Here is a 12,355-nt window from a genome sequence, read left to right on the forward strand (position 1 = left end):
CTTGGAGCTGCATATGGATAGGTGCAGTGATAAACAAATCAGAATGTGCTTGCAAACAGGAACGTAGGGTACTGGGAAACCTTTTCCCTATAGGATATTTTAAAAATCTTGTTCAAGTGGGTCTTCCCTACCAGAAACAAAAATGAGACAACTCCCTCCTCCATTCAACTCCAGAATAGATATCACTGAATAGTAGGCATTGCAAATCAGTGAAATATTATAAAAAGACTGATGTCTGACAAGAAGCAAGACTCATTCCACTCTTGCTGGGGCCGGCTTCTGGGTACAGAGAATATACCTCAGTAACACATCTATATGTAGCATGATCTCTGAAGCGTTCTTCACATGTTTTCCAAACACCAAGCTGGCAGAAAAGCCTCTTTTCTAGCTTATTTTTACTATTAGATAAAGTCTAGTCTAGCAAAGAGTGCCGGAAGCAGTTTGCAGCCAGCATTAAAATTGTCCCGTGACAGGAGACATTTGTTAACCTTGCAAGTGTTACATAATTAAACTTAATGTTGATCATGTTGCATTTGCATCATACATACTAGGGCATAGCATTGTCTTATACAGGCCATCCACATGATTTGATTGCATTCTACCTTCTTAATGTCATATTCTCTGTCTTATATCATGTCATCACATTCATCAATGCAAGTGGTTTCTTCTCAGCTGCATCACCAAACAGTTGAGACCATTACCAGGAAGAGGCACCAAAGGAACTGGCTGATTTTGGCTTGCCAAATATCAGAGCAAATGCATTTACGCATGCCAGAGACAGGGATCAAGCTTGTGATTTGCATGTTGAGGCCTTCTATTCTGTGAGTTCAGAAAAGTTTATCTTCTGACTCATACAGATATGCCTATTCCCTCATATGGCATCACAGCTTGAGTGAGCATGCTTTCGTAATCTTTGTGGCCTTACTAAAAACCCAGAAGAGAGATTGTGTGCGCCTCAAGGATGCTGAAACTGCCATTTTCCAAGCTAGCATGGAAAGAGAACATTTTGCCCTACAGTTCTTACAGTCCCTGATTAAAGTACTTGCGTTGTTCCCATTTACAACACACACATACACACAAAACATTTATTTAGAAAAAGTCTCCAATTGCTCAGCATATTCAGTGCTAACTTAGAACATTAAACATTTTTGAAGTGACACAATGGAGTAGATGCCGACTGAATGAATTTACAGGTTAACCTTAAACATACTCTCCCTTCACACTGGAACACCAAAAACTATCTTCTCCTCTATGGTTGTCAGTGCTTAGAAAGCTTCTCACTGGCATCATGAGTACTGCTGAAAGGATTAAACAAATCTGATGGTTCAAAATTGTCATTTCATTCAATAGATTTCACAGCATGACTGAGGTGTTACAAAATGCAGACTTGCTTTCTTCAGTTACCTCAACTCCATTTTAATGGAAGTGGAGAAAGCCACACTGTTTGGTTTTTCTTACATGGAAGAAGAGAAACAAACAAAAAAAATTACCTTTCCTTTTCTACTTTTAAAATTATTGGTAAAGAAGACAACAATTTAGTGGCTTAAAAAATATAGTGTAGAAAAAAGAACTACAAAAGAGGCATACAATGTACTACTTAATTTAAAACAAAAGTATAGATTTGGTACTTATAAAGATCATTTATTTCAGAGTATCAGATGCACTAGTGTTTAATTTTTAGTGGTATTTCATGAAAAGCCATGTCTTGGAATCATCACTCTGTCCTTCTGAAAAAGAGGTATATAGTCCGGCATTTCCTTGATCTTTTTGAAGCTTGTGGGAATTTGACTGCATTTGTACCCACAGATCAAGTATCTAGTAGTGTTTTCCCCTGGAAAGTCCAGAGATTTTAGGTCACTTCCTTGCTATCTGGTGCTTTATCTGGGACCTCATCATACTGGGGAGGAGGGGTCAATGGTTCTATTGTTATTTGACCTGAACTGTTTCTGTCTGGAAGGTTTATTCGGAATTCCTTTAGGTGCAGCTTATCAGACTTAATTCTCCGAACTTTCAGGGGTTTCAGTCGTTTGTTCAAGCGAGAGCTGTGCCTGCTTGGCTGACGCTGTATGTTCGAATCGACATCTGCGGTGGTTGTAGTTGGTGTATTTTCATCAATCCCAGTTAGAGATTCATAAGAGGGCAGAGACATGCTGATCCTGGTGTTTCTGTCCAATTCTCCCGTCTCAGGATAGCCCGCGTTCATAACCTCCTCATAACTGGGAACATAGTATCGTGACGGTGTCTCATCATCCTCTTCTTGACTGTAGGAGACAATTTTAATACTATCAATATGCTAAGCCATTTCAGCTGCATTTCTGGTCATTCAAATTTTGGGACCAGAAATACATGATGATACAATATAAATTTCTACAGCACATTTCATTCAAGGATCACAAAGTGCCTTACACACATTAGTTAAATCTCCATCATCCCTGTGAGCAAGGATTATTATCTGTATTTTACAGCTGGGAAACTGAGGCACGGAAATTGTGACTTGCCCCTATATGTGACAAATTCATTTCCGGGGTGGGAATGCCACCAGGAGTTCTGGTTCCTGCTCTTATCACTGGGCCCAAGTAATGTTTTAAGGTGTACAAATGAATTCAAAGTATCCATATCAATGTAAAAATTAGGATCTTGGTGGTGTCACACAGTAATAAGTCTTTCAGGTGATCATATGTTGGGTTCTTATAGCAATGATTGGACTCAGAATTAGAAGGGGAAAAGATCTGTTTAGGACATCTAGTTAACCTCTCTCGCTCTCTGCTAAACTTTCTGGAGAAATCTGTAGGTGTAAACTGGTTACTTTTGATCTATCACATGGCTTTGTGTACACTGAAAAAAGACAGCAAAGACACTTTACACATTGCTTTATGTAGTCTAGTCTAGTGTGTCATTGAAATAAGTAGGCTAAGAACATGAGTATGTATTTTCCCCCCCATCTTTAGTTATTTTCCCGATACAAAAGTCCCAGTCTGCTTGCAAGTCTGTGACTGTGTGTCAGGAATGGGGGAATACTAACAGCCAGGACTCACTGCAATTGACAATTCACTTTACCCACCTAAAAATCACGTTTGTAAAGCCCTTCACAGTCCTCAGATGAGAAAGACTATGTTCAACTGCCAGGTGTTAGAATTTAAAATTCTTCTGCAACTAACATTCAGTGAACTGTTAAATGTTACACCATCCCACCCAAGTTAAAAAAAAAATAGAACAAAATCAAGGAAGGAACAGACAGGAGGAGTTACAGTTGCATCTTTACATTGTTTAAGTGCCAGACTGGAAATGCCAGTTTTTCTTTCCTTTGTGAAACTGACTATAGCACAATTATTTTGATGTTAAGGTGCCTTTTCATTGCCCTATGACTAATGAGTTACAGTTCAGGCATTTTGCATTAATTATTCCTTGTTTCTCCATTCCATTCCCCACAAAGAGGGATATCAGAATAGTGATTCTCTTCCAAGAAACAGGTGAAAAATTGCCCTAACATCTCTCCTTGCCAGCTGTTCCACTCAATTGGACTTAATTTAGAGGAACATACCTTAATTACAAAGGCATTAAATGAAGGTATAATCATGTAAACCTGGTTATTTTTTCTTTTTCTTTTTCTTTTTTTTTCTTTTTTGAGGGGGGGAGGGAAGAGGTAGGGGAGAGGAATTATGTTAGATACTGTTAACCAACACTGTGCCAATCTATAACGAGGGTATCTTCATGTAGTCTGCATAAGTACACAGTCTGCATTTTATTAGCATCACATAACTGGTTACAGCACAAGAGCCCTCTCTGCAGATTCTGTCATTCTATAACTACCTTAGGGTTTTCTATAGCTCTCATCATGGTACTTTCTAATTAAATGAAGCTGGAGAGAGTCGCCACCTCATACTCTCTTGTTACATATTTCATATGAAAAACCTCTTTCCCTTCTTCAGAGGGAGTGAACAGAACACGGCAATTTATCTAGTGATGCCCCGTTGTCCATTCCCAGCTTCTAGCAGTCCTTCAGAGGGAAAGAGCAATGTTTTGGGGACAGGATACAGTCTGAATCAAACACCATCGCAGTTTACGCACTGCCAGGCTATGTCATCGAATTCCCTGTGATGTTGAATCAGTGTTAGTAAACTGTTTATTTAAGATGTTCTGGTAACAGAGACATTCTTTGCTCAGTATTTATTGGCGTTTCCCCACCTTCAATGGATGTAAAAGTTTGTTTCGTTTCTCTGCAGCTCTTGTACATACTTTCATAAATGCTGTTGAAAGGCTGTTTTGTAACTGTACAGAATTACTGGACTTAACAAGCCACAGCAGAAAGACAGATACCACATTACCCTGTAGCAATGGCACACTCCTTTTTACTTCTCTGCCGTCTAGAAGCCCTGCCAAGCTGACAAAAAGGATTTTGTTTCCTCTACAATTATACCGATGGGGTCATGGTTTTAAGATGCACACCTCACCATAGCATTTTTACACTAGAGAAGCAAGCAATTTCCTAAAGCTTTGTATATAGGATGTATCCTATTTGTTCTAAACATTGGTCCATCCAGTGAAGTACATTGTTTCCAGCTGTGGCCAACTGCTTATACTTCTGAGGAAGATGAACGTTTATCATTCACTTAACACATTATGTTATGATATATATAAAGGGATAAACTCCTTCCTGACCTCTAAGGCAATCAACTCATGCAGAGAAGCATAGAATCATAGAAATGTAGGGCTTGAAGGGATCTTAATAGGTCATCTACTCCAGCCACTTGTGCTGAGGCAGGACCAAGTGTACCTAGTTCATGCCTGACAAGAATCTGTCTAATCTGTTCAGAAAATCTCCAATGATGGGGATTCCACAACCTCCCTTAGAAGCCTGTTCCAGTGTTTAACTATCCTTATAGTTAGAAAGTTTTTCCTAATATCTAACCTAAATCTCCCTTGCTGCAGATAAAGCTCATTACTTCTTGTCCTACCTTCAGTGGACATGGAGAACAATTGATCATTGTCCTCTCACTGTCTTCAAATATGTTAAGGGCTGTTATCAAGTCTTACCTCAGTCTTCTTTTCTCAAGACATGCCCAGTTTGTTTGTTTTTAAACCTTTCCTCATACATCAGGTTTTCTAAACCTTGTATCACATTTTTGAAGCTTGAGACTTAAGAATATGAGAATGGTCATAGCTGGTGACACCTATGGTCCATCTAGCTGAGTATCCTGTCTTCCAGCAGTGGCCGGTGCCAGATGCTTCAGAGGGCGTGAACAGAACATGGCAATTTATCAAGTGATCCATGCCCTGCCATCCAGTCCCAGCTTCTATCGGTCAAAAGTTTAGGAACACCCAGAGCATGGAGTTATGTCCCAGACCATCTTAATTAATAGCCATTGATGGACCTATCCTCCATGAATGTATCTAATACTTTTTCAAACCCAGTTATAGTTTTGGCCTTTACAGCATCCCTTGGCCCACTAGTTTGATAGGTTGATTGTGCGTTGTGTGAAAAAGTACTTCATTGTGTTTATCTGTGGCTGATAATTCTGTTCTTTATTATTGTTTCAACCAAATTTGCGTGGTACTGAAATTAGGTTTACTGGCCTGAAATTGCCAGGATTGCAAATTTAAAATTTTTTAAAATTAGCATTACATTAGCTATCCTTCAGTCAACTGGAACAGAGCCAGATTTAAGTGATAGGTTACATGCCACAGTTAGCAGTTCTGCAATTTCACATTTGAGTTCCTTCAGAACCCTTGAATGAATACCATCTGGTCCTGGTGACTTGTTACTGTTTAATTTATCAAATTTTTTTCCAAAACCTCCTCTATTGACACCTCAGTCTGGGACAGTTCCTCAGATGTGTCACCTAAAAAGAATGGCTCAGATGTGGGAATCTCCCTCACATCCTCTGCAGTGAAAACAAAGGCAAATAATTTATTTAGCTTCTCCACAACTGCTTTCTCTTGCATGTGTGCTCCTTTAGCACCTCAATCATCCAGTGGCCCCACTGATTCTTTGGCAGGCTTCCTGCTTCTGAGTTGTTTGGGTTTTTTTGCTGTTTTTGTATCTTTTGCTGGTTGCTCGTCATATTATTTTTTGTCCTCCCTAATTATACTTTTACACTTGACTTGCCAGAGTTTATATTCCTTGACGCCTATAATTTAGCATGTGGTACAATTGATCTTAACACGTTAAATTTCTAAATGTGATTTTTTTTTAAAAGAACCCCTTTTAATGTTATCTGTACACCAGACCCAGCACCCTTTTACTGAAAGACTTACCTGTCCTCCTGATGTCGAGGTTCAGCAGATGTTCCTTGCTGGATCCTAGCAATATCCTGATTTTGTCTTTTCTTCTTTTTGTCCCGGACATTCAAACAAATGGAGAGCAACAGCAGCAGCACTCCAGCCCCAACCAATACATAAGCCACCGAAAAGGTCTTACTCTTCAATATTCCTCCTTCATTATGCTCTGGATTGCTACTATTTCCAGCAGATGAGGGAGGCTTATCAGTATGGCCAAATCCTGGGACCAGGTTCCAGACTGCCATTATGATCCCAAGGACAAGCATTCCTAACCCTATAGCAGTCAGGGCATAGTAAGATCCATTTGACCTGGACTGGGCCATCATACCCAGTGCTAGATCACTAGATAATAAGCAGAGTCAGTTTATAGCATGCCAGTTCCAAAAATAACTGTGTGTAAAAATCCAAGCTTCACACTTTTATGAATCCATCCAAATGCTTGAGTTTAGAGAGAAATCTGGAAAAGGAAAAAGAATAGCAATTAGTACATGTGACTTATATAACGAGCTACAATTACGGTGAACAAGAAGGTCACTTGGCATCATTTTATTCTATCAACCTTAATACTGGAAATGAAAGCACATTTTTATGAGCGTGCAGAGGAAGTCAAGGGCTAATATAATGGCCAAACTTAAGGAAGGATCACTACTGGCCATTCTGATTATACATGGGAAAAGAGTATCCCCAGGCTTTTTGTTCCATGATGCTTTTCTGGTGTGACGTGTGAAAGGGAGATCCTGGCCATTTGCCAAAGTTGCCCCCCCGGCGAGGTTCTGCAAAAACAGGAGGTATTGAAGCATCCTTCTGGCCAAATTCCAACCTGAGTGGTTACAGTCTGTCTAAACGCAATTCACCCTATAGTTTCAACTAGAGAATTTCTCTCTTCCCTTGCTGTGTGGTTTAAACACCACACAAGGGAACCAGAATTCCTAGGTTATAATCCTGCCTTTAACAGAGACACCCTTTTCTGTTGCACTAAGGAACCTGAGTCAGAGCTTATGGGTAACATTTGCAAAAGCACCAAAGAGATTTAGGGACCTAAGTCCCATTTGAAAAAGTGATTTAGGCACCTGGACTCCTAAGTTCCTGTTGCGTTCCAATGACACTTTTGAAAATTTTACCCTGTGTGACTTACCTACCTCAGAAGGGTGTCAAAGTGATTGAGTGTTAAGCACTTTCAAAATGAAGACTAGTGCTAGTTATTATTGGTGAACAATCACTCCTTGATCACATATATAATCTGTACAATGCTTTGGGATCTCAGAATGAAATGTACTTTAAAAAAAATACAACGTGGTAATATACATTTAAGATTCTTTATGGCACATACCCTATGGGGCTTCACTATCTTGAAGACTAATTCCAATTCACATAATATACTGGTCCCAAAACCAAAATGGAAAAAAATCACAAGTCTTAAGAACAATACTTTGAAAGAAGAACTGGCCGCTGCCTGAGGGTGTGAGGGAAGTCTCTTCACACACAAAAGAAATCAAGCAAGAATTCTGTCTCAGCATTTGTGCAAGGGAGCAAGCTAGACCACAGGTTCCTCTTCTCCCAGCTGTTGTGTTCTCTGGGCTCTCTCTCTCTCTCAAATACAAAAAGATGCTTCACTGACATGAAAGACATTCTCCTGGTAAGTGATATTAATGCAATAGAAACTAGTGATGACAAGATTCGGCCATGTGTCTCCAAACTGACATGCAAGGGCTATCCAAGTTAGAAGGTCAAGTTCTTGAACCACCAGGCAGACAGGCATTGTAGCTGGCTTTAGAATCTCCTGCCCCTGGCCCCCAACACCTTGTACACTGAATTTTTGTTTTCACCATTGATGGAACTAATCTTGGTTGGCTTCCCAAGATAATATAGCAACTGGCACCTTATTACTGCCTGGATAGATGTCAAACCAAAAACAGGCTAGCCTTAAGCTAACAAAGTATTAATTCCAGGTATTTAGGGACCTCTCAGTGTGCTTACATCAGTATGCCTGTAACCATTTACATCCTCTGGAAGGTTTTATGATAGGTCCCTAAATCTCATATCCATGAAGAGCAAAAGCGAAGTACAACAATCTAGGAGATCCATTATGAATTACTGAATTTTGCCGATTAGTATATAAACAACAAAGGATATTGCATTACAGAATATACTTTGTTGATTTTGTTTCCTTTTAACACTAGTAAACATAGTAGTACAGCCTGTAAAAATAATGAAGTATTAGTATTATGAAACCTCACTTCAGAATTTTACTATGAAGTCTTGGCTGATATAAAGGAAGGACTTGCATGCAATGACACTGGGTAGATTAGCAGTTTCACTGGCATTATTGCTGTATTTTGTTGTGTTTTTCATGCTTTACGTACGTACATCCTGAGCTGAAATGCTGCGGTTAGTGTTAATTTTTACCTTAGTCCAGGCAGACGGAATATTATTGTGCAATGCTAAATACACTATCAAATTTTTCACCTGTATCGTGACGACTTTGTTGCTTATTAAGAATCTGGAGCAGTGCCTAATTTGTAATGAAAGAGGAGCCAAGGCTCAAGCAATTTTTTTACGTTCATAACTAATGCAGCTCAGAGGTGCCGGGGCTATGAACTGCCAAGCCTAGACCCTGGCACAAATTAAGCACTAATCTGGAGGAAACTGACCATACAGGTTAGCTGAAGCATCATAACATTAGAATGCTGAGCAACTGCTTCAGAATTCCTCTCCACCTCCCCCAAACCAATCATGTTGGAACAGGAGATTTCTCTTAAATGCCAGTTGTAATCTGCAGTCACCATCCCTGATGCCACGTGCTACTGCAACAGTGCTGAGTGTGCCAGTGATGTAGCAGATTATACCAAGCAGTAATGTGGCTTTAAGGTCAACAGCACTTGGACTCAAACAAGGCTTTGGATTGTATTAACAACTAGCTGCAGAGTCTCTTGTTGGGTCAGCCTCACACATCACTCTGGGGTCAGAGCCTTTGCATATGGTTACTAGTAGCATTTCATATGGACTAAGGTCTGGTGGAACGCTGCACACGGGCAATTCTATATTTAATTCCACATTCTGTCATCCTTGGAAAATGGGTTCCCAACTCATCTGTCTGAAACTCTTTTAAACCAGGAACTCCACCTGTGTAACTCTGCCAATTATGATCATTGGCAGTGTTTTGTTCTGCGTTCTGCTCCTCAGCTTTATGTTGCAGAGCCCTGCGAATTACTGAATCCCACTACGCTATCGAGGCGTATCATGGAAAGCTCTCGGAAGGAATATGAACTTTTGATTAAAATTTTACGGCATGCAGGAAATCTACTACATTAAGTATTAAAGCACTGTAGAAATCAGGAAAGCAGCTTATATTAATCTTGGTACAAACTATACAAATTATGAAAGATGACTGGATACTCTTATTTAAAAAAAAAAAAGTGAGCTAGATCCAGGTGACATCCTAAAATCTGAAAGGTAAGAATTGCAGCCAGTAGTGGAATCTATATAAAGGTATCTTGGACCTCTGTAGCAGAGTTCCTAGCATTCTACAGAGGGGACTAGATAAACTTTGCAACAGATTTTGCTTGGAATGTTCCAGCTTTAATTGACTGCCAAGAAAAGCATCACAACTGCACAAATATGGATACATTTTCTATTCTTCCTGCTCCTCTATTTTTCCATGATTATTTATGTTGGATGGGACCTCATGAATATATGGTACTTGGGTATTTAGCACTGTAGAATGCTTATTTTTATCATTTGCCCTATACCTTTTATCACTGACTTACAATTCGGCTATATTTAGTATTGTGTTTTCTTGGTTAGATTAAGAGAAAGGCTAGTTCTTGTGTCCTTTAAGCTACAGAACAGCCTTCCCAGGAAAGTGGTAGATAGAATCATAGAATATCAGGGTTGGAAGGGACCTCAGGAGGTCATCTAGTCCAACCCCCTGCTCAAAGCAGGACCAATCCCCAGACAGATTTTTGCCCCAGATCCCTAAATGGCCCCCTCAAGGATTGAACTCACAACCCTGGGTTTAGCAGGCCAATGCTCAAACCACTGAGCTATGATCCAGTTACTTAAGGGACCAGACCCCTGGGCATAATACCACAGAGAATCTGACGCCAGATTTTCATGGCAATCCTACATTCTGATGCTTTGTAGCAATTAACATCTAGCCCTGATGAAGGATCTAACCACTCTGAGTTGGAGGATTGATCCCAAGTCAATCTAGATAGTATCTGGCAGAGAAAGAGGAATCACTGAACCAGTCTAAATATAAGACAGTTGCTTCTTCCAAATGCATTGGCCAATTAAGTCTGTAGGAAAGTCGTCCCTAGTGTCCAAATGAAAAACAGTTAGATTATTTTGTATTTCTTTATGGGACAAAGATAAAATAATGAATCCTGCAGCAGATGGGGATTCCATAAGTGCTGAATCCCAAGTTCTCTCCAATGAAAATGTCACTAACGAGAGCAAGTAAACAAAATTTGAAAGTAGTTATTTGTACTAAGTAGAAAATTTGTTACACCAGGTCCAGGATTTCCTTTCCTGGGACTGACCTCTCCTCTCAGTCTGAGCCATATACACTGTAGGCTCCCTTCCAACATGTGTGCACTGCTTTAGGTTCAGACCTCTCTGTTGCTAAACTCTTCACTCTTGCTAAACAGTTGAGTTATTAAACATGGATCGTGTTGCAAGTGGAAAATGAATGTTGCAGTTATGGCAACAATGGCAGAGCTATATATGATGGAAGACTGTACACACCACATTCTCTTTTGGTGTCTACTACAGGCAGGATATGGGCCTAGAGGCTGCATGGTTCTTAATGAGGCTACTTCCTACTTGTGACATATGCTAAAGAAATGGAAACATATGTAAAGTTTCGGTAAAATCTTTTCATTGAAAAATAAAGCCAGGCCAGGCCAGGCCAGTGCTTATCAAGGGTTGTTCTACTGATACAAAGGTCAGTTTTAGCAAAGCCATCTGAGTAAGGAGAGAGCAAACCCAAAAATCCCAACGTCGAGAAAATGTGCGTTATAAAACAATTCTCAGCCCTACCCATCTTTAACCAAGTTCCGCTGTTCCCTTTAAATCTACTCAAAATGGATTTTCAAATCAATTCCCATAGGAACCATGCAGAGGGTCATATCTGCCGACTTCTCAATCCAAGCTCTTGAAGGTGAAGTTCACAAGAAAATTCTGGGGGGGTCTCTGCTGTAACCATACAATCAAATATTTGGGCAAAGGTTTTCAAATGTTAAAAAAAAAAATATCAATCACAGATTTTATGGATGATGCCACAACTCAAATTGCATCTTTTAGGTGACTGGCCCACTATCACAAAAATAATGTATATACGTGTAAATAAGGCAAACACAACACATGTCAGGGGCCAGGAACAAAGAGCATGCAAATTAAGGAGGTAAAGTTCACTAACAAGGCTGTTTAGGTCTTAACTGTTGGGAAGGCCTTGAAGCTGTCAGTTAAATATATGGCTGCAATAAAAAGAGAGTCAGACCAGAAGCTGGAATGAACAAACAGAGAGGATACAAAGTAAAGTTTTCTCCCTGTAACTGCCTGTGAGGTACAGTTCTTCTACTAGTCTATTACAATGCATGCAATAACTTTACCACTAATATGTTTCTTTTCAGTTGCTCTAGATAAGGTATATAATATTTAGAAGGGGGTTAACTCTTTAAGTGCTGTGTCTGTATTGCTCGGTCATGCAGAGTTCCTGAATTTCTATTTGTGAATTTACTGAATTCTGTAAGTTAAAAAAAAGCCTGCTGTATCATACAGCTTATTTTATTCATATGCTACTGCTGCAGCTAAACACAACAGTTCTTTGATACATTTTATGTAGCCCAAGCTTTCTGTGATGAACATTGATGCATCTGGATGCTACTGAAAGTCATTCACCTTATCTTGTAGGTTTGTTTAAAACTTGCCTGATCTTTTCCCCTTCCCACTCCTGTCTTTATTAAACAAGCACCAAAAAGCACATATGGCAAATTAAATCCCAGTTTCTGGGATCTGTAACCTTTCACGCCCAATGGATGGAGCCAGAAAGTTGTCACTATCTGATATTTCTTTG

At 39.7% G+C, this 12,355-nt stretch overlaps 1 protein-coding gene across 1 annotated transcript in view; it reads right to left on the minus strand.

Moving 5' to 3' along the window:
- Positions 1–1,071: 1,071 nt before the first annotated feature.
- The window catches only part of TMEM51 (transmembrane protein 51), a 32,711-nt gene continuing 21,427 nt past the window's right edge, over positions 1,072–12,355 (minus strand). The window contains exons 2-3 of the mRNA XM_039508735.1: positions 6,256–6,736; positions 1,072–2,261 (exon numbers count right to left, since the gene is read on the minus strand). Coding sequence (XP_039364669.1) covers positions 1,850–2,261; positions 6,256–6,605 — 762 coding nt within the window. The 5' untranslated portion in view covers positions 6,606–6,736 and the 3' untranslated portion in view covers positions 1,072–1,849. The remainder of the gene's footprint in view (positions 2,262–6,255; positions 6,737–12,355) is intronic.

Source organism: Mauremys reevesii, linkage group 21 (genome assembly GCF_016161935.1).
Source record: "Mauremys reevesii isolate NIE-2019 linkage group 21, ASM1616193v1, whole genome shotgun sequence".
Lineage (NCBI taxonomy): Eukaryota > Metazoa > Chordata > Testudines > Geoemydidae > Mauremys > Mauremys reevesii.